Below are 20,233 nucleotides of genomic sequence, written 5' to 3' on the forward strand. Positions count from 1 at the left end.
GCAACTTGAAATAATCTGGGCCCCTTAGGATCAATTCTAATAGAATTGGGAAAAGTTGTTGGGCCCATGTGTGGAGGCCCCGGCCTATACTTGCTGAAAACTTGGCCGGCCCTATGATAATTAAAAGAGGATCGGCCCATTCTGCCTTTCCAGCCCGCATCACTAATCCAGTGGCATTCATGTCTTTTCCTCCTGATAAAATTTTGTCTTCTTTTCCCAAATTCAAACCCCCCGTCTCTTCTCGATCTAACGTCTGATTCTGGCTTAGTCCACTGATCCGGTGAGTCCTCCCCTCCCTTCAGAGACTGATTTACCCTCCCCTTCCTTCTATTTGACCTTCCCTTTTCTTCCGCCACTACCACATGCTTAAAGATAGAGCGAAATTCAGGGTTCAACCAAACCCTATAACTCAAGTAGTCATCTTCCACCACAGTGGAGACATGGATTCTGCCCCCTTTCCTTACCACAATTCTCACTCGCGAGAGATCATGTAGGCTGCAAGTGACATCAATAAAACCCCCACAGATTTCCCCAATCTTCTTGAATAGGTCAAGACACCAAAGATGCACCGGGAGACCCACCATGTTGACCACCAATGTTTCGTCGGAGAAACGAGGGTCGAGACACCCATCGTGCTCCACCCATCTGTCTAGCTTTAAGAAGTTCCCATCGAACCACATGTTTCCTCTGACAAGAATTTCTGAAGCTTGAGACTCGTCGACAAATCGAAAGAGATATTGCGTGTCCCCCAGTTGCGATATTTTCAGCTCGTCCTTGACGTTACATACCTCTGCTGCCCAGTTCCTAACGGCCACGGGAGAACCAACTCATTTGGAGAAAGACCCAATCAGACAGGATTCCAAGAAACCCTTGCGCCTGAGAGTGTGCTCCTCAGACAATGAGAAATGCGACTCCTGCCCTACGTCGAGCTTTCGATGGCATCTTCCCCCAAAGTTCTAGGGCTGGCCAAGAGGCAGCTTTGGTGAAAGACATGTTTTCCAGCTTTCTAGATTCTAGAGAGAAGTAGGATCTCTCTCTAGAATCCATCATATCTAAATTCGGCTGTACCAAACTACTATCTATAGCTCTGGTGTTGCACGATGCCGGAAAAATCATTGAATGTCGTCGAAATCTGAAGATTTTCGCCGGAAAATAGAAAAACTCTTCTGATTTAGGAGGAACTGGGATGGGTAGGCTTGGAAAAGCCTCGCGAAGAGGCTGACTGAAGAAGTAGTGAGATCTGCTCGAAAAAAGCCTCACCCGTCGCCGGAAAATAGTGAAAGTCGTCGGATTTTGGAGATTCTTGGATGGGTAGGCTCGGAACAGCCTCGCGATGACGCTGTCTGAAGAAGAAAAAGTGAGATCTGGCCGGGATAAGCCTCACGCGCCGGCGCGTGGCTGAGAGGTCGCCGGAACTGGGCCGCGCGTGAGGGCGCGTGGGTGGTCGTACGCCGGAGATTTTAACTGTGTTTTGGTCGTGATAGGCTTGTCTCTTGGAGGGTGGTGATACAATCCTAGGATTCATAAAAGAGAAATGTCTCGGGGAAAGTGCCTGAGAGCATTTTTCCTTACCCAAGTCAGCATACTTGCACAAAGTTTGGGAATAACTTGAGATCTTCCTCTTTGCTGGGTGATTGTAGAATTTGATCTTTTTCCTCTTGCGTTTCCAATAGTTCATTCCTTTTCAGTTGAAGGAAGACCGTTTAGTATTACATGGTTGTAATGTCTGCCAAAGAGTTTACTAAATAAATTCTGCCATTCATTTATAAAATTGATTACTGTATCAAAAAATGTCTGTCAAAGAGTTTGTTGTGATAGTAAGATTTTGCTGTCTTGATATTGTATGTCTCACTTGCAAGTTCTTTTAGATTCGCTATATGTAATTTCTTCAGGATGTGTGCATGAGTGTAGACCTTTATATATAGGATAGCTGACCAACAACTTCACCTCAATCCCTAGTCATAAATGAACTATTTGCGTCCATAATATTTCAGAACTCCATAGTCCTATGTTGCTCGGATCCTTCAAATCCCTGGTGTACCCGTATCCGTCCGACAAGATTTGGTTGTGGGTTTGGGATTTAAATAGATTTGGTCCACCTAACTTGGGTGCTTTGAGTGCAGCTATGTCCGAGAAGTATAGGTTGATTGGGTGTTTGGTTTGATTTTGGGTTTGACACACACACACACACACATGTATATATATAGTAGTAACTTTACTATTATACAAGATAACTTATGAATAAGATATTAAGTATTTACAAAGAAAGCACCCAAGGGTGTGTCCTAGTGGTCAATGAATTTGGTTGAGAACCATGAGGTATTAGGTTCAAATCCCAGGGTGGCAAAAAAAGTTAGGTGGTTTCTTCCCATCTGACCAAGCCTTTGGTGGACAGAGTTACCCAATACTTATGCTTGTTGGAGGTAGCAATCATCCCGTGAAATTAGTCGAGGTGCATTCAAGCTGGCCCCTACCAGGAGCTATAGTATGACTTTACCGAAAAAAAAGATTTCAAAGTTTTTATCTACCAGTAATCTGCCATGCTGCCTGGAAAAGTGAGGTTATGTACTGCAGAATGATCCAAGGAATAACCAATTTTTCAAAATGACTTCACTTCCCAGCTGAAACTAACCTTTAAAATTATATTGTCTGCCTGTGTTTGGTGGTCTCTAATTTGGTTCAGTGTTTGTGAAAGTTTATTGTTCTGCTAGTCTAAGATGTTCATTTTTTGGGATGAATTCCTCCTCCTCGCTCCTGATCTGTAATTAATCCTGGAATGCATTTACTTTGTAGGTTTATAAGAGTTTAAGTTTTGTGCATTGATCTGGTCATAGAATGAGGAAACCCAAGTTTAAATGAACAACATGGCTTGTTCATGATTTGTTTTCTATTGCTGGGCATTAGTTAGATGGTCTTCTCCTACTCTTCATCCCTTCCCCACTTAAGAGATGAAAAGAAGCCCTCTGCTAACTTTGTTCAGATACATGTTTATGCATGCAATATTTTCCGTGCGCATGCTTTGGTTGCACATGCTTTTATATGCCTTTTCTGATCTTTTTCTGGATGAATCTTAAAATTACGTATTTGGCTTATAGATAGTTATTGAACGTCTAGTGTTCTTTTTCCAACGAGAGTGATAAGATTCTTTTGTCAAGATGGGAAATTTGATCTCTTATATCTGTTGTGTTTCTTTTGGCAGAGAACAATAATGTATTGACAATTGTTAGCTTGTGGGCTCCTGTTATAGCTGTAAGTATTCATTATTGATTTCACTAACATAGTTTAGGTTTTGGAGATGGCTTTCTGAAATGTTTTTAAGCTAATTCTGATAATGGAGCAACACTATGCTTCAGTTATTCTCCTTTTGCACCTTGTATTCTGACATGTTTATTTAACTCTGTGATCTGAGGAAGATTCTCTGCAGAATCTTGGTTCTCTCCTCCTTAATATATGTAAAAGCTTATATATGTAGTTAAAGCAGTTGACTCTTACCAGCTCAACTCCATTCAAGAAAATGTTACGTTCAAATCTAGCTAGCTTCATAAGAGATTTACTAAGTTTGCTGCCATTGTTATGATAAAGTGCAAAAAGGGTAGTGGAAAGGGAGGAAATAGTCATCAGATTTGCAACTATTAAACTATTTTAATCCACCCAGGGATTATTATAGCTAGGAACATTCTTGTTCGTATTTGAGTTTCATACTTTACAAACTCCAACTGCTGCTAGTAATAATGGTCATTCCCTTTTGAGATTGCTGGTAATATTCCCTTTACAAATTTTGTTATGGCTTTTTAGGTGATGGCCGTGTATCATAAACTAAAGTTCTTGTTGGCTTTTGTATTCCTTTGTCTATATTGGTTTGGTGTTGATTCCTCTCTTAAATACCCTTCATTTCCAGATTTATCTCATGGATATTCACATATGGTACACTTTATTATCTGCTATTGTTGGCGGTGTAATGGGAGCGCGGGCTCGCTTAGGGGAGGTATAGTTTCAAATTTTAATTCTCTTAATTTTCCTGGAGAAAAATGATGCTTGTGAAAAAAGAAAAAAAATGATGCTTCTTGTGCATCTTCTTGCCAATTTAGTTGCATGCTTTTCATCTTTTATAGGCAACTGTATCCTGAAGTTAGATTTTCTTCTAAAATATTGAATTTCTCAGATACGCTCAATCGAGATGGTGCATAAACGTTTTGAGAGCTTTCCTGAAGCCTTTGTCAAGAACCTTGTGTCACCTCAGACAAAAAGGTGATGGCCCTCAAGAAAGTCAATTGTGATGACCTATTTTGTTGCTTATAATTATAATTTTTTTTACATTTGGTCTGATTTATTTCTCTCTTATGTGATGGATAGTCAGCACAGCTGTGTTCTAACCAATTTATATAAACCGTGTACTTTTTGAAATCCTCTTCTGATACTGCATTCCTGTAACGTGTCTACTTTTATGCTTTTACAGGATACCTATTGACAGTCAATCATCACAGGTGAGTCTCATCTTGATTCTGTCTTCTTCGGAGTTGCTTTTCGTGTAGCTCGCTTAATTGAAATTATCAGGGCCAGGGAACTACTGTTTTTGTTCATTGCTAAGATAATCAATATTTTATTTTAAAATGTGATTAAATGTGGGTTGATCCATCATGATTTCATTTTTGTAGCTAGAGGTATCCTTTATGGCTGAAATCCTCACGATAAAATCCACTGAAGCTCCTTTTTATTACTTTTAGCTGTGTGAATATTGTGTATATCTATCACTCTTTTATTGGTTCTCATTGAGCTGTACCACATTGTTTGGGTGATATATGCAGAGCAGCATGGATCAATTTTGGTATCAAATGTTGACCTTCCATGGCTGAATAACTATTCTTGTGAAAATTTGAATAGCAACCAGAGATTAATATGAGGGTCTTTATCGTCCTTTTCTGGTATGGATGAAAGAGTACTTACCACTCCACCACAACCTTTGGTGGTAACCTGATCTTCTTATATTAATAGATAACCTTCAACATCCTTATCCAAATTTTTTAATAAATAACCTTAAATAGCTGTATGAAGCAATAGTGGCCATACCACTTTAAAACACATAGTTTCAAGAACCAAGTCTCCTCTTTGTTACTTTGGGAGTATATTTCAACTAGGCCACTTCTTGTGACTGTGAGTAGCTCCGATAGACAAGCAAATAGCATCTTAAGTTCTAAAATATCTTTTCGTGAGCTAGTGTCTTGATCAATTTTTTTCTTCTTCTTCATTTTGTTACCCCTGTACTTTTAGGGCTCGTTTTATATGTATTGTGAGGATGAGAATGGATGGTTAATTTATCCATTTCGTGCTTGGTATGTAATTGGATAGGGGAAGTTATCCAGAGAACCCTCACACTTTTGTCGTGGGGGGGAGGGGGGGGGGGGGTAGTTTTTTGGGGTATGAAATGCTTAAATAGTCTTCTAATATAATGAAAATTTTCCGAGTTTTTTCCCAATGAGGTTATGTAAGATTGAGTGACTGACTGAGGTCATATTTGAAAGGAAGAATTAATCTGGATGATTATACCATATGTAATGCTTCATATCAAACATGAGATAATTTTAATCTGCATTTTATTCTCCTCATACAGTTAAAGTCAAAGGGATTGGAATTCCTCCTATCAAGTCACTCATCCAAATGAACCCTTGACAAGGAAATGGATAGAAGTACTTTATTTGATGTATAACTGGACTTGTTGACATCCAGGGGTTTGGTCTAGTGCAAGAGCTCAGATGGTGATGTGTGGGTTAGGCACACGTCATGCGTTCGAACCTTGCCGTAGACAAAACCCTAGTTTTTAAATGGAGAAGGGTAGAGGGACTGACCCATTATCCATGGAGTTTCGAAGTGTGCCATTGGCCCCTGGCGATTCCTTGGATATAAACTATGTTGCTTGGACTCTCCGAAAATTTCGCCCGGTGCGTGTCGGATCCTCCAAAAGTAGTGTATTTTTGGAGGATCCGACAGGGGCGCGACAACATAGCTTATAAATGAAGGACTTTTTTACTTTGCATAAGTGAGAAATTTACGATTCAACTCTGGATAATGTGGGACAGCTTGGCGGTGAACTGCCTGCAGTGGATTGTGGTAGTTGAGATATTGTCAAGGGCTTCCAGTTGAGAAGTAGAATAACTTGATTTCAAGTAAGACATGCTGTAAAAGTGTTAGGATGGCAACATGGTGTGAATGTTTATGCTGTACTGTAAGCTTTATTCCGCAAATACTTTTGTTGTCAGTATATTTGGGAGTTAGTTAAATGACAAAAAAAGATATAGATAATTAAAGATGTCCGTGAAGTCTCTCTCTCACGACATGGTTTCTGTGTCCATTCAAACTTATAAGGTATGTGCTTGAATGTTCATTCTGATCCTTGAGGATTATCAATATACTAGTTTTGTTGTGGTTCCGTTTGTCCTTCGGTGCTTTTCCTTGATATGGCTATCATGACTGTTTCTTAGACCAACACTGCGAGGTAGTGTTTTCTGTATGTCTATAGTTAATATGTTCTTCCATTTTAAAAGTATATTCTTCCATTTTTACGTCTATGGTTAATATTGTTTTCAATTTTGCAGACTTCTCAAGATAACAACAAAACAGATGCAGCTCTCTTTTCACCATTTTGGAATGAGATTATCAAAAGTTTGCGTGAAGAGGATTACGTCAGTAACAGGTAATTGGGTGATTCTTATGACCCATTTTGGCACTGGTCCATTTCTGTATTCAAATCTTCTGCTTTTCATTCTCAAATCTTTACTTTAATTTTTCAATGCACTGATTTCCCCTAGGGAGATGGATTTACTTTCAATGCCGAGTAACACGGGAAGTCTACGACTTGTACAATGGCCTCTGTTTCTCCTCTGCAGTAAGGTGCTCCCGGCAGAATATTTGCCTATAAATTTTTACGGCAGAATATTTACCTATAAATTTTTATGTTGGAAAGCATACACATTGTTAGTAAATGGAACAACTTTTACAGATCTTGTTGGCTATTGATTTGGCTTTGGATTGCAAAGATACACAAGGAGATCTTTGGACCAGAATATGCAGGGATGAGTACATGGCCTATGCTGTCCAGGAGTGCTATTACAGTATTGAAAAGATCTTATACTCTCTGGTTGATGGAGAGGGAAGACTTTGGTATGCCTTTTTACCCCTGACAAACAAGAGTCTAGCTTGTTTTTCTTGTTCCATATAGTTTGTTTTGAGCATTCTTGCTCTGAAGTGGTCAATGTTCATGTTTCTCTTGATGTTAGGGTTGAAAGAATATATCGAGAGATCAACAATAGCATAATGGAGGGTTCACTAGTCATGACCTTATCACTGAAGAAACTTCCAGTTGTGCTATCAAGATTTACAGCATTGACTGGACTTTTGGTAACATTCTGCCGTATTCTATTTTTTTTTTTGATAAAGAAAAGAAATTATAGAGATGATAACAATGTAACCCAGAAAACTCTGCCTTGCTCTATCGTTAGTGTTGAGATTGTTAAGTAGTCCACTTGGTAACTCAACTACCTATGTGTATTACTACATCTGTTTACTGCAATAATTGAATCTTGTATTCATGAAGTGGATGGACGGTTTGAATCTTCCTGTTGTAGGGGTAGAGATCCTAATATTTTCTAGATCACTCTTATATTATTGAAAGTTAGAACAGACTTTTGTTCTGTGTTTGGGAATTAGCCAATGCCGGTTAAAGTAATGGTATGCATGTTTTGTTTCACAGTGATTTTTTCATACCAAATACAGTGCAATTTGAAACATCTAGTGCCTGTGGCTTGAATTAGGGGTGTTAATGAGCTGAGCCGTGGGAACTTTGCATGACTCAACTGATTTCTATCCAAGCTTGGCCTGATTAAACAAATTAACTTTCTTAGCCTGAGGTCAAGTCAATGTGACAAGCAAGAGGCTTGAGCTTGCTCTCGAAGTCAGTGGATATAGCAGCTACAAAATTTAACAATCACAGTAACTTAAGAATTATCTTTAGATTGATATACCTGTAAACTCGTTCACTTTTCCAATCTGTCATTCTGAAGCAATCTTGGTTCATATAATTATTCTCACCACTGGCATTTCTACAACATTATTTAAAAATGTGGTCCTGCATGTTTTTCAGCAAATAGTAAACAGCTCATGTTTTTATTTGCTCTCGTAGTAATTGTACCGAACCAAAAGTGGGCTACCAATTGGGTCAGAGGGAACATGTTTCAGGGAATATAGCATTCAATGAAATCCCATATCGGGATTATAAATGAGAGAAAGAGAAAATTAGCCTGGACAAGTCTGAAATGTTGAAATCAACTAAATCTTATGGAGCACATCTAGCGGGTTTCCAAGTCACAGGCTTCCCTTAAAGTTTGTTTCTAGTGTTTCACTGACTGCATCACACAGATGATCTATGTTTAACACCTGCTCTGTGTTTTTATCTCACTACAGTTTATTTACTAAGTTTGATTCTCTTGCTGGATCATGTTGTTTGTCTCTGAGATTGTTTTTAATAAATTATGTATTAGGCTGCCCACTAGTTATGGAACGGGAAGTGTGGCTGGATTCACAAGCCATCCCTAGGAGGGGGAGTTTTAAGTACCTTGGGTCTATTATACAAGGGATGGGGAGAATGGGGAGATTGATGAAGATGTCACACATTGTATTGGGGCGGCATGGATAAAATGGAGACTTGCTTCCGGTGTTTTGTGTGACAAGAAGGTACTACCAAAACTTAAAGGTATGTTTTATAGAGCGGTGGTCAGACCGGCTATGTTGTATGAGGGCTGACTGTTGGCCAATCAAGAGCTCTCACGTCCAAAAGATGAAGGTAGCAGAGATGAGGATGTTGAGATGGATGTGCGGGCACACCAGATTAGATAGGATTCAGAATGAAGTTATTCGGGACGAGGTGGGTGTGGCTCCTATTAAGGACAAGATGCGGGAAGCACTACTTAGATGGTTTGGACATGTGAGGAGGAGAAGCACAGACGCTCCGGTAAGGAGGTGTGAGAGGTTGACATTGGAGGGCCTTAGGAGAGGTAGAGGTAGACCGAAGAAGAGATGGGGCGAGGTGATTAGGCATGACATGGCGCAACTACAGTTGATCGAGAACATGGCCCGTGATTGGAAGGATTGGAGGTCTAAGATTAGGATAGTAGGTTAGGTAGTCTAGATTATTCATACCGGTAGTGTTAGTACGTACTCTCGCATTTGGTTGGTAGTAGGCTTATTTGAATACTTTTTTATTTTTTCCTCTGCTTCTACATGGTTTTTCGGTGTTGTCCCGTATTGTTTCTTGTTATTATTTTGGTACCTATGCTTGCCTAAGCCGAGGGTCTATTGGAAACAGCCTCTCTACCTCCACAAAGGTAGGGGTAAGGTCTGCGTACACACTGCCCTCTCCAAACCCCACTATGTGAGATTATACTGCGTATGTTGTTGTTGTTTGTTATTAGGCTGCCCGCTCTTAGGATTTCATGTTATTTGTCTTAGTACTTATTTTCAATACATCTTGTGCTTTTATGATATCGTGTCACTCATGTCTCTTGTATTTTGTACCATTGCAGATTCGCAATGAAACTCCTGAACTTTCAAGGGGTGCGGCAAAAGCTTTGTATGATCTGTATGAGGTTGTTACCCATGATCTGTTGTCATCTGATTTAAGGTGAATCCTTTGCATGATTATTTTGCTCAAACTTCAATTGGTTCTTTGCTTGGGTTGTTTTGAGAGTTAACAATGTTCTTTATCTGGGCAGGGAGCAGCTTGATACTTGGAATATATTGGCAAGGGCAAGGAATGAGGGGCGACTCTTTTCTAGGGTGGAGTGGCCTAGAGATCCTGAAATTGTACGAGTCCTGTACTTTTATATTGATTTTTTGCTGATCTGTCATGCTATTTTACAGAATCTTTCCTTACCCCTTATTTTTCTCTCTCTCGTCTCCTTTGTTGATATGCTAAACTGATAAATCTCTTGTGCTTCTTACAGAAGGAGCAGGTGAAAAGGCTGCATTTACTTCTTACTGTGAAGGATTCGGCTGCTAACATTCCTAAGAATCTCGAAGCAAGAAGAAGATTGGAGTTCTTTACAAATTCTTTGTTTATGGACATGCCACCAGCAAAGCCAGTTAGTGAGATGATGTCATTCTGGTATTTTGCTGCTGTCACCTAGTCTTTTAGTTGAATTTTTTGACATAAGAACAAAATCTGGATTTTTCCTAATATGCGTATATGTTGGCAACAGTGTCTTCACCCCTTACTATAGTGAGACAGTGCTATATAGTTCCTCTGATCTGCGAGTGGAAAATGAAGATGGCATATCTACACTGTTCTATCTTCAGAAAATATTTCCAGGCACTGCTATATGGGCAAGACAGGCCCCAACCATCTTGTGACTCTTGGAGATGGGGCTTGCGTGGCGATGGTTTGTTCACCGTAAAGTCCTTTTACCAGAGTATGTTGGTGAGAGAGGAGACCACTTTTCCATACTCCTCGATCTGGATTCCTAGGGCGCCCACGAAGGTGTGCTTTTTTGCATGGCTAGCGGCAAGGGGAGTGATCTTGACTGCTGAAAATCTCCGAAAGAGGGGAATTACACTTGTTAGTTGGTGCTACATGTGTAAAAGCTCTGGGGAAGAAGTTGATCACCTTATGTTGCATTGCCCTGTGTCCTCTGCATTGTGGAGGTCAATCCTGAATCTTTTTGGTGTTCAATGGGTGATGCCAAGCACTGTAAAGGAAATGTTATATAGCTGGGGCGGTTTTCGTAGAAGAAGAAAGCAAAAGGCGTGGAAATTCGCCCCGTTAGCTCTCATGTGGGTAGTATGGGGGGAGAGAAATAGGAGAGCTTTTGAGGAGATTGAGTCTCCTTTTTCACATCTCAAGAATAGTCTTTTATCTTTGATCGCTTTTTGGTGCACTCATTTAGCCCCTACTTGTATAGAAGATTGGGCGTCTTTTGTAGAGAATCATGTTCGGATGTAAATTCTCTACGTCTTGGGTATACTTCGTGTACACGGGAGTTCTCTCCCTTTTGATTAATACAATTTACCTTATCAAAAAAAAAAAAAGCAGTATAACAAAAAAAGAGAACCTACAAATAGACTAGCATTTTCAACTTCCTTTCAAGACGGAAAGATGGTGTACCTATGACATCGTACCTATTCCACCACTCATTTACTCTATATTCGAATTTTGTCGCCTTAAGCCACGTATTCTCGAATCTGAAAGGATCGCGCAAATTCCTCCTACCATCTAGCATAAAAGGCGAGTGTCCGAAGTCAATTTGTGCAATGGAACTTGCATCACATCTGGCACCAGCTCCTCCCAATTAGTAGACACCAAGAATCTATCCTGTTTAGATTTGGCATTAGAATCCTCAGCTCTATACCATGCGAACCTTGCTCTTGTCAGTGGAAAATCTATAAGACAGTGATCATTAATGAACTCTGAAAACTTTTTCATTGCCCTAGACACCACCCCCTCCTCCGGAATCTAATTGTGTTAAAATCCCCTCCTATCTCCGCCTGAAGCCGCATTCTTCACCACCCCAAAATTTTTTATCCATATTGCTATGATGAACTCTCCCTTACTTTACCTCCTGCACTCCCTAGTGCTGGTAACCATCATACTTCACCCACTGTCCTCACTGGATGAATGGCTTCCATCAACTCTCCCTTGATGAATGATGTATACCCACTGGCTTCCACCATTCTCACTTAGTGCTGGTAACCATCATACTTCCCATACATCATTCATCAAGGGAGAGTTGATGGAAGCCATTGAATACTTCCATGCGAATGGTGTTTTCGAGAGAAGTATCAATGCTTCCTTTATTACTATTGTGCTTAAGAAAGAAGGTGCATCTTGTATCAGAGACTACAGGCCTATTAGTCTCGTGGGGAGCATTTACATGATTATTTCTAAAGTGCTTTCCAACAGACTTAAGAAGGTTCTTGACATGACTGTTTCGTCCTCCCAGAATGCGTTTGTGGAAGATAGGCAGATCCTGGATGCTGCCTTGGTGGCAAATGAACTTGTAGACTCCAGAAGGAAAAATAGAGAACCCGGCTTACTATGCAAGTTAGATCTTGAGAAGGCTTTCGACCATGTCAATTGGGAGTTCCTGGACTTCATTATGATGCGGATGGGGTTTGGGGAAAGATGGAGGGGATGGATAAAGTTTTGCATTTCCTCAGTCAGATTCTCTGTCCTGGTTAATGGTAGCCCGTGTGGTTTCTTTGGCAGCTCCAGGGGTCTCAGGCAAGGTGACCCCTTATCCCCCATGTTATTCATTCTAGTGATGGATGCTCTGAGCAAAATGATGGATCGTGCGGCTGGCGGAGGCTTCTTGAGAGGATTCTCAGCTCCGATTGGGGTTCTCAGTGCCCGAAAAGTCTCACATTTGCTTTTTGCGGATGACACACTGGTTTTCTGTGATGCCGATATGGATCAGTTGACCTACCTGAAGCAGGTCCTGCAGTGGTTTCAGTTAGTATCAGGACTCAAAATCAACATCGGCAAGTGTGAGATTTTCCCGGTAGGTGAGGTTACTAATTTTGATGCCTTGTCTGGTGTTCTCAGATGCAAGGTGGGCTCCCTTCCCACTACTTACCTGGGCCTCCCTTTGGGCGCTTCATATAAGGATACTACGGTTTGGAATCCAGTGATCGAGTGGGTTGAAAAAAGATTAGCAGGGTGGAAGAAACGATATTTGTCAAAAGGAGGTAAGGAAGTGCTTATCAAAAGCACTTTATCGAGTATGCCAACCTATTACTTATCCCTGTTGCAAGCACCGGTGAGCATCACAGAAAAACTGGAGCGACTCCAAAGGAACTTTCTATGGGATGCGGCGGATGGAACTAGAAAGTTTCATCTAGTGAATTGGCAAACAGTCACTTCCCCAAAGAAGTGGGGTGGACTTGGAGTGAAAGATCTACGGGTATTTAACAGAGCTTTAATGGGAAAGTGGTTGTGGAGATTCGGGGTAGAAGAGCATGCTCTATGGAGGGAGGTCATAGTAGAAAAGTATGATTCAACGGGAGGGGTTGGAGGACCAAGGCGATCACAACACCTTTCGGGTGTGGCATGTGGAGGAGTATCATGAAGAATTGGGAAGCATTCAGTGGCAACATCACTTACAAGGTGGGGGATGGAAGGAGAATCAGCTTTTGGAATCATAGGTGGTGTGGAGAGGATCCTTTGAGGGTCTCCTTCCCCACGTCTTCAGAGTTTCAAACCAGAAGGAACTGATGGTCCAACAGATTCGCAAGGAGCATGAAGGAGGGGTAGTATGGGACCTCTCATTCAGGAGGAACATGCAAGATTGGGAGATTGCGGAGCTTCAAGTTTTGTTGGCACTGCTGTACGGGCAAGACATGCTCCAGCCATCCTGTGACTCTTGGAGATGGGGCTTGCGTGGCGATGGTTTGTTCACCGTAAAGTCATTTTACCAGAGTATGTTGGTGAGAGAGGAGACCACTTTTCCATACTCCTCGATCTGGATTCCTAGGGCGCCCACGAAGGTGTGCTTTTTTGCATGGCTAGCTGCAAGGGGAGTGATTTTGACTGCTGAAAATCTCCGAAAGAGGGGAATTACACTTGTTAGTTGGTGCTACATGTGTAAAAGCTCAGGAGAAGAAGTTGATCACCTTATGTTGCATTACCCTGTGTCCTCAGCTTTGTGGAGGGCAATCCTGAATCTCTTTGGTGTTCAGTGGGTGATGCCAAGCACTGTAAAGGAAATGTTATATAGCTGGGGCGGTTTCCGTAGAAGAAGAAAGCAAAAGGCGTGGAAATTCGCTCCGTTAGCTCTCATGTGGGTAGTATGGGGGGAGAGAAATAGGAGAGCTTTTGAGGAGATTGAGTCTCCTTTTTCACATCTTAAGAATAGCCTTTTATCTTTGATCGCTTTTTGGTGCACTCACTTAGCCCCTACTTGTATAGAAGATTGGGCGTCTTTTGTAGAGAATCATGTTCTGATGTAAATTCTCTACGTCTTTGGTATACTTTGTGTACACGGGAGTTCTCTCCCTTTTGATTAATACAATTTTACCTTATCAAAAAAAAAGAGAGAGAAGAAAGAGCTTCTCTCTGTGGGATCCATCATATTCTAAATGCGGCTGTCCCAAAAAAGAGGAAGTGAGATATGGCCGGAAAAAGCCTCAAAGGCTAGAATATCAGTAATCACAGTGGGTGAAAACAGTATATAGGAAGGCAGGAAAGTTTTCTGGTACTGAACAAAGGAAACAGTCGCCGGAATCTGGGGTTTAATGGCCGGAAAAAGAAAAAGTCGTCGGATTTTGGTGAAACTGAAACGGGAAGGATCGGAAAAGCCTTGAGAAGAGGTTGTCTGAAGAAAAATGTTTGAAAAGTCGCCGGAAAAAGCCACACGCGCCGGCGCGTGGCTGAGATCTCGCCGGAAAAGCAGGCGAGTTGACCGCGCGTGAGGGCTCGGTTCCCGGAGAACTTCACTGGGGTTTGGACGCGGGAAGCTTGGCTCTTGATGGGGTTGGTGGAGACTTAGGAAGAAGAAGAGAGAGAAGAGTGTCGGCCATGAAGAGATCAAAACAATTCTTAAATACACTGGTATTCGTTGAGGTATGTTTCCAAGGGCTCCTCCACTCCAGTTGTTACATGTTTGCAATGGTAAGTTAGCAAATAACACTTACCTTCCGAAACAGACAACATAAACAACGGATAATGGCAACAGGGTCACACTCTTAAAGCTCTTGTATTACTATTAAGTCTACCTCATTTGAAAAGGAAGTAAATGCTTAATGTATCAGTTATAAGAGAACTGTCGGCGGAGGTTTTTAAGGAACTGCGTCCTAATTAACCGAAATTCAATTAAGGAAATACAAAAAAAGGGGAGTGATGTGTATGTAACTTTGTATGACTTTTCTCTTCTATTTTATTGCATTTTCTCTCTTTCCTTTTCTATTTGTACTTAATAATCATTGCTTCCATTGAGTTCCGTGTTCTATAACGACAAAAGCTCTTATTTCATTAATTCGCAAAATCTAAAATTCAGGCATTTCCTTCAATTGGCTAATCTTGACTCTCAGCCTTCAGATTAACTATCTGCCATTTAATTTAATGTTTTAAATTCTGGTTGGTATATACGAAAATTTGTTATTTGTAACAAATATTTTTTTGTTTAGGTTCTCTAGTTCACTTCTAGAGTGGGCGTGATCGAGCAAATCAATAATATATTAAGTCATTAATCTTAAAATATATAATACTTTAAAATTTCATGTTGGAATCACATTTAAAGTATCCTCCAGTGTTTTAAAAGCGAAAAATGCAATAAACCCAGAAGGTCTATGGGGCTCGAAACAAAAAAAGCAACAATTGAAGCACATGCTTTTTTGAAGTGCGGCCCACTGTTTACCGAATTAAAAAATTACCTTACATAAATGTAGATTAGTACTTATGAGTATCAAATTTCAATTTAAATTACTAAATCAACATCCAATATACAATAATGATGATCCTAGTCGCTATTACTGTAAACTGGGCGTTCACATGATATTAATTGCGTATTAAGAAATGACAATGTGTCCTGCTGAAAAATTAATGATATTAAGCCAACTTCTCAGATAAACATCATTAGAGAACATCTCATCAAGGTCATTGAAATATGTGGTGGCTGTTGCCGAAAAACAGGGAAGACTTGAAGTGAGAGAACATCTCAACAAGGTCATTGAAATATGTGGTGGCTGTTACCGAAATACAGGGAAGACTTAAAGTGAGAGACCTTAGGATCTTCCACAAAACTCTACTTGAAAAATGGTTAAGGAGATTTGGAATGGAGGAGCAGTCATTATGGACGGGGTGATAACAGAAAAGTACAAGAAAAAGATGGGGAATGACGAGTAAAATCACACTTCTTTCGGGTTCGGTTTATGGAGAAACATCATGAAAGTCTGGGAGGGGATTTCAGCGGCCAAATAACTTTCAGAAAGGTGGTGGTAGCAGGATTTGTTTTGGGGGCCACCGATGGTGCTGAGAGCACATGCTGAGGCATAATTTCCCTAATATATATTGAATTTCTAGCCAGAAAGAGATGACAATGCAACAGATCTGAAAGGTACTAGAAGTGTAGTTCTATGAGATCTAAGATTTTTAAGTAACTTATAGCATAGGGAGATGGGGGAATTCCATAGTCTAGTGGAACTACTTTACAAGCAGAGCATGTCACACTTTTTGCAAGATTCACGGGGATGGGGCACAAGGAGAGACACAGGATGTTCTCGAGTAAAGCTTACTACCAAAAATTGTTGGTGAGAGAGGTGGTGACTTTTTTGCATTTTTTATGAAGATTCCTAGGGTGCCTAAGAAGTGTTTTTTATTTATTTATTTATTTATTTTTAATGTGAGGATTTTATTGATGTATGCCAGAAAAATGCTGGAGTAAGTACATCCTGAAGAGAGATATTTACAGGGCATGTCTTTTGGTGTGGCTAGTAGCTAGGAAGCCATCCTGATAGCCTGAGGAAGAATGTTTTGTGTACCAGATGTTCGGGAGAATATGTAAATCACCTCATGTTGCATTGTCATGAGGCAATTACTCTATGGTGGATGGTTTTGGATTTGCTCAAAGTATAGTGGGTGATGCCCAGTATAATAACGGGAGCAGCTGGGTTTTAGAAAAAGGAAGAGAAGTCTTGAGGGCATGGGATAATGCCCCTCTAGCCCTTATATGGGTTATTTGGAAAGAGATGAATATGAGAGCATTTGAAGCTGTTGAGATTGATATTGTAAACTTGAGGAACACTCTCATATTTTATGTTTCTTTTTGGTGCACCCCTGAGGTTCCTACTTGTATTATAGATTGATCAGGTGACTATCGTAGACGTAGAGAACCATATTTTAGTGTATTTTCTCTATTTCTAATATACTACTTGTACACAAGAGTTTGTTTTCTCACAACATCAACCTAATTATTTACTTTATCAAAATAACAACGGGGTCATTGAAAGATAATGCAGATCACAAATTTTACTTTACCATTTCCAATTAACTATTAAGAAGAATTAGATAGCAGCATTCAGTTTCTTCTTTGATTACATTGTCATTGACTTAGACAGTGGAAGGGATGAGAAAGGGAGAAGCATGAAACCAAAAGTAGTAAAAAAATATCTGAATACCAGATGAAACGGAAAGAGTCATTTGTTTGAAGGGGAAAAAAGGAAGAGGAGGAAGAAAATGTGAGTAGAAGACACCATCACTCATGTGGGTTCTTTTGGGAAAGAGGAATTACAGAGCTTATGAATAGGTGGAAAATTACTTTCTCTATTTTCCTAGTAGCCACCTGTTTTTGTTTAATTTTTTGTGCACACACAATGTGCCTGCTTGTATAGATGATTGTCTTTTGTAGTGATTTATATTTTTGTGTAGTTCTCTACTTTTTGGTTTGTTACCCTTTCTCAAAAAAAAAGTTCTCTACTTTTGGGTATACTGCTTATTTACGGGAGTATTATAAATTTTTATCTTGTTGTTCACCTCGTTGGATAAGATAATGCCTCTACTATCAATCACTGTCTTATGTATTGTCTTCCCTTACTGTTGTATGGTCTTAATCTTTGTCACTTTGTATGACCCATATTAGATGAGTGGGAGAATTTTTTGGAGCGAATTGGTCGAGGTGATAGTGGTGATAACGACATTCAGGAAGGCTCCAGTGACGCCTTGGAGCTTCGGTTTTGGGCATCTTACCGGGGCCAAACTCTAGCTAGGACAGGTTTGATTGTTCTCATGGTAATTAGGTTTCTATATTTGGCGGTCTAGTATCTTGTGTGTATTTAACAATGCTAGTTATATTTTAATGTGGTTTTGTATACAGTGCGTGGTATGATGTATTACAGAAGGGCATTAATGCTACAAAGTTATTTGGAAAGGAGATCGCTAGGAGGTTGGTAATTTTTTTTATTTGATCTTATGTCAAATGAAAAGCCTGAATGTCCTGATGTAGTTTTTTACTTTTGTTTTTTTATAAGGAGTGGATGGTCATTCTCAGACAAGCTCTCTCACAAGTCAAGGGTTTGAATTATCACGAGAAGCACGAGCTCAAGCTGATTTGAAGTTTACTTATGTGATTTCATGCCAAATTTATGGGCAGCAAAAACAGCGAAAGGCTCCAGAGGCTACTGATATTGGTCTTTTATTGCGAAGGTCTGAATTAATATGATCTTCTGAATCACCATTTCATCGATTCCATTTTTATCAGTCAGGATTTTTGTTCTTACATAATTCTGCAAAATATTTTCAACTAACTTGAGGCCTAGTAGTTTTTGTGGACTCTAGATAATCTTTTTTGGCAAATTGCAATGGAGTCCCCAATATTATTATTTCAAGTTTGAGTCTTCTGGTCCCTCCCCCTCCCCCTCTTGTTTCCTTGTCTTAAATTCTGACTTCGCTTGATTTCTCCTTGGCCTTCTTCCAACTCTGTTGGGACACCATTAAGGGAGATTTGATGGAAGCCATTGAATACTTCCACGTGAATGGTGTTTTCGAGAGAAGTATCAATGCTTCTTTTATTACTATTGTGACTAAGAAAGAAGGTGCATCTCGTATCAGAGACTACAGCCTATTAGTCTCGTGGGGAGCATTTACAAGATCATTTTTAAAGTGCTCTCCAATAGACTCAAGAAAGTTCTTGACGTGTCTGTTTCGTCCTCCCAAAATACGTTTGTGGAAGGTAGGCAAATCCTGGACGCTGCTTTGGTGGCAAATGAACTTGTAGACTCCAGAAGGAAAAATAGAGAACCCGGCTTACTATGCAAGTTGGACCTTGAGAAGGCTTTCGACCATGTAAATTGACAGTTCCTGAATTTCATTATGATGTGGATGGGGTCTGGGATAAGATGGAGGGGATGGATCCAGTTCTGCATTTCCTCAGTCAGATTCTCTGTCCTGGTTAATGGTAGCCCGTGTGGTTTCTTTGGCAGCTCCAGGTGTCTCAGGCAAGTTGACCCCCTATCCCCCTTGCTATTCATTCTAGTGATGGATGCTCTGAGTAAAATGATGTATCGTGCGGCGGGCGGAGGCTTCTTGAGAGGATTCGCAGCTTCGATCGGGGTGCTCATTGCCCGAAGAGTCTCATTTGCTATCTGCGGATGACACCCTAGTTTTCTGTGATGCCGATATGGATCAGTTGACCTACCTGAAGCAGGTCCTGCAGTGGTTTCAGATAGTATCAGGGCTCAAAATCAACCTCGGCAAGTGTGAGATTTTTCCGATGGGTGAGGTTGCTAACATTGATGCTTTGTCTTATGTTCTCAGATGTAAGACGGGTTCTCTTCCCACTACTTACCTGGATCTCCCAGTGGGCGCTTCGCATATAGATACTACGGTTTGGAATCCAGTGATCGAAAGGGTTGAAAAAAGATTAGCAGGCAGGCAGAAACGGTACTTGTCAAAAGACGGCAAGGAAGTGCTTATTAAAAGCACTTTATCGAGTATGCCCACCTATTACCTGTCCTTGTTGCAAGCTCCTGTGAACATCACAGAAAAACTGGAGCGGCTTCAAAGGAATTTCCTTTGGGATGCGGCGGATGGAACTAGAAAGTTTCATCTAGTAAATTGGCAGACAATCACTTCCCCTAAGAAGTAGGGTGGACTTGGAGTAAAGGATCTTAGGATATTCAGCAGAGCTTTGTTGGGGAAGTGGCTATGGAGATTCGGGATAGAAGAGCATGCTTTATGGAGGGAGGTCATAGTAGAAAAGTACGATTCCACGGGAGGGGGTTGGAGGACCAAGGCAATCACAACACCTTTCGGGTGTGGCATGTGGAGGAGCATCATGAAGAATTGGGAAGCCTTTAATGGCAACATCACTTACAGGGTGGGAGATGGAAGGAGAATCAGCTTTTGGAATCACATGTGGTGTGGAGAGGATACTCTGAGGGTCTCTTTCCCCACGTCTTCAGAGTTTCAAACCAGAAGGAATTGATGGTCAAACAGATTCGTAAGGAGCATGAAGGGGGTAGTATGGGACCTCTCATTTAGAAGGAACATGCAAGATTGGTAGATTACGGAGCTTCAAGATTTGTTGGCACTGCTATATGTGCAAGACATGCCCTAGCCATCTTGTGATTCTTGGAGATGGGAGTTGCGTGGCGATGGTTTGGTCACCGCAAAGTCCTTTTACCAGAGTATGTTGGTGAGAGAGGAGGCTACCTTTCCATACTCCTCGATCTGGATTCCTAAGGCGCCCACGAAGGTGTG

General features: G+C 40.7%; 1 protein-coding gene across 2 annotated transcripts in view; it reads left to right on the forward strand.

Annotated features, from left to right (window-relative positions):
• Positions 1 to 20,233, forward strand: part of LOC107763099 (callose synthase 10-like) — a 64,434-nt gene that overhangs the window by 31,183 nt on the left and 13,018 nt on the right. For both annotated transcript variants that reach the window (XR_012708645.1, XM_075251746.1), the window contains exons 20-34: positions 3,200 to 3,249; positions 3,899 to 3,985; positions 4,163 to 4,248; positions 4,457 to 4,484; positions 6,591 to 6,688; positions 6,804 to 6,885; positions 6,995 to 7,155; positions 7,272 to 7,392; positions 9,573 to 9,670; positions 9,762 to 9,852; positions 9,993 to 10,153; positions 10,248 to 10,357; positions 17,616 to 17,747; positions 17,850 to 17,918; positions 18,004 to 18,178. Coding sequence is in view for 1 of the 2 variants with exons in the window: in XM_075251746.1 (XP_075107847.1) it covers positions 3,200 to 3,249; positions 3,899 to 3,985; positions 4,163 to 4,248; positions 4,457 to 4,484; positions 6,591 to 6,688; positions 6,804 to 6,885; positions 6,995 to 7,155; positions 7,272 to 7,392; positions 9,573 to 9,670; positions 9,762 to 9,852; positions 9,993 to 10,153; positions 10,248 to 10,357; positions 17,616 to 17,747; positions 17,850 to 17,918; positions 18,004 to 18,178 (1,549 nt within the window). In the remaining variant the exon portion in view is untranslated. The remainder of the gene's footprint in view (positions 1 to 3,199; positions 3,250 to 3,898; positions 3,986 to 4,162; positions 4,249 to 4,456; positions 4,485 to 6,590; positions 6,689 to 6,803; positions 6,886 to 6,994; positions 7,156 to 7,271; positions 7,393 to 9,572; positions 9,671 to 9,761; positions 9,853 to 9,992; positions 10,154 to 10,247; positions 10,358 to 17,615; positions 17,748 to 17,849; positions 17,919 to 18,003; positions 18,179 to 20,233) is intronic.

The sequence above is a fragment of the Nicotiana tabacum genome, chromosome 4 (genome assembly GCF_000715075.1).
Source record: "Nicotiana tabacum cultivar K326 chromosome 4, ASM71507v2, whole genome shotgun sequence".
Lineage (NCBI taxonomy): Eukaryota > Viridiplantae > Streptophyta > Magnoliopsida > Solanales > Solanaceae > Nicotiana > Nicotiana tabacum.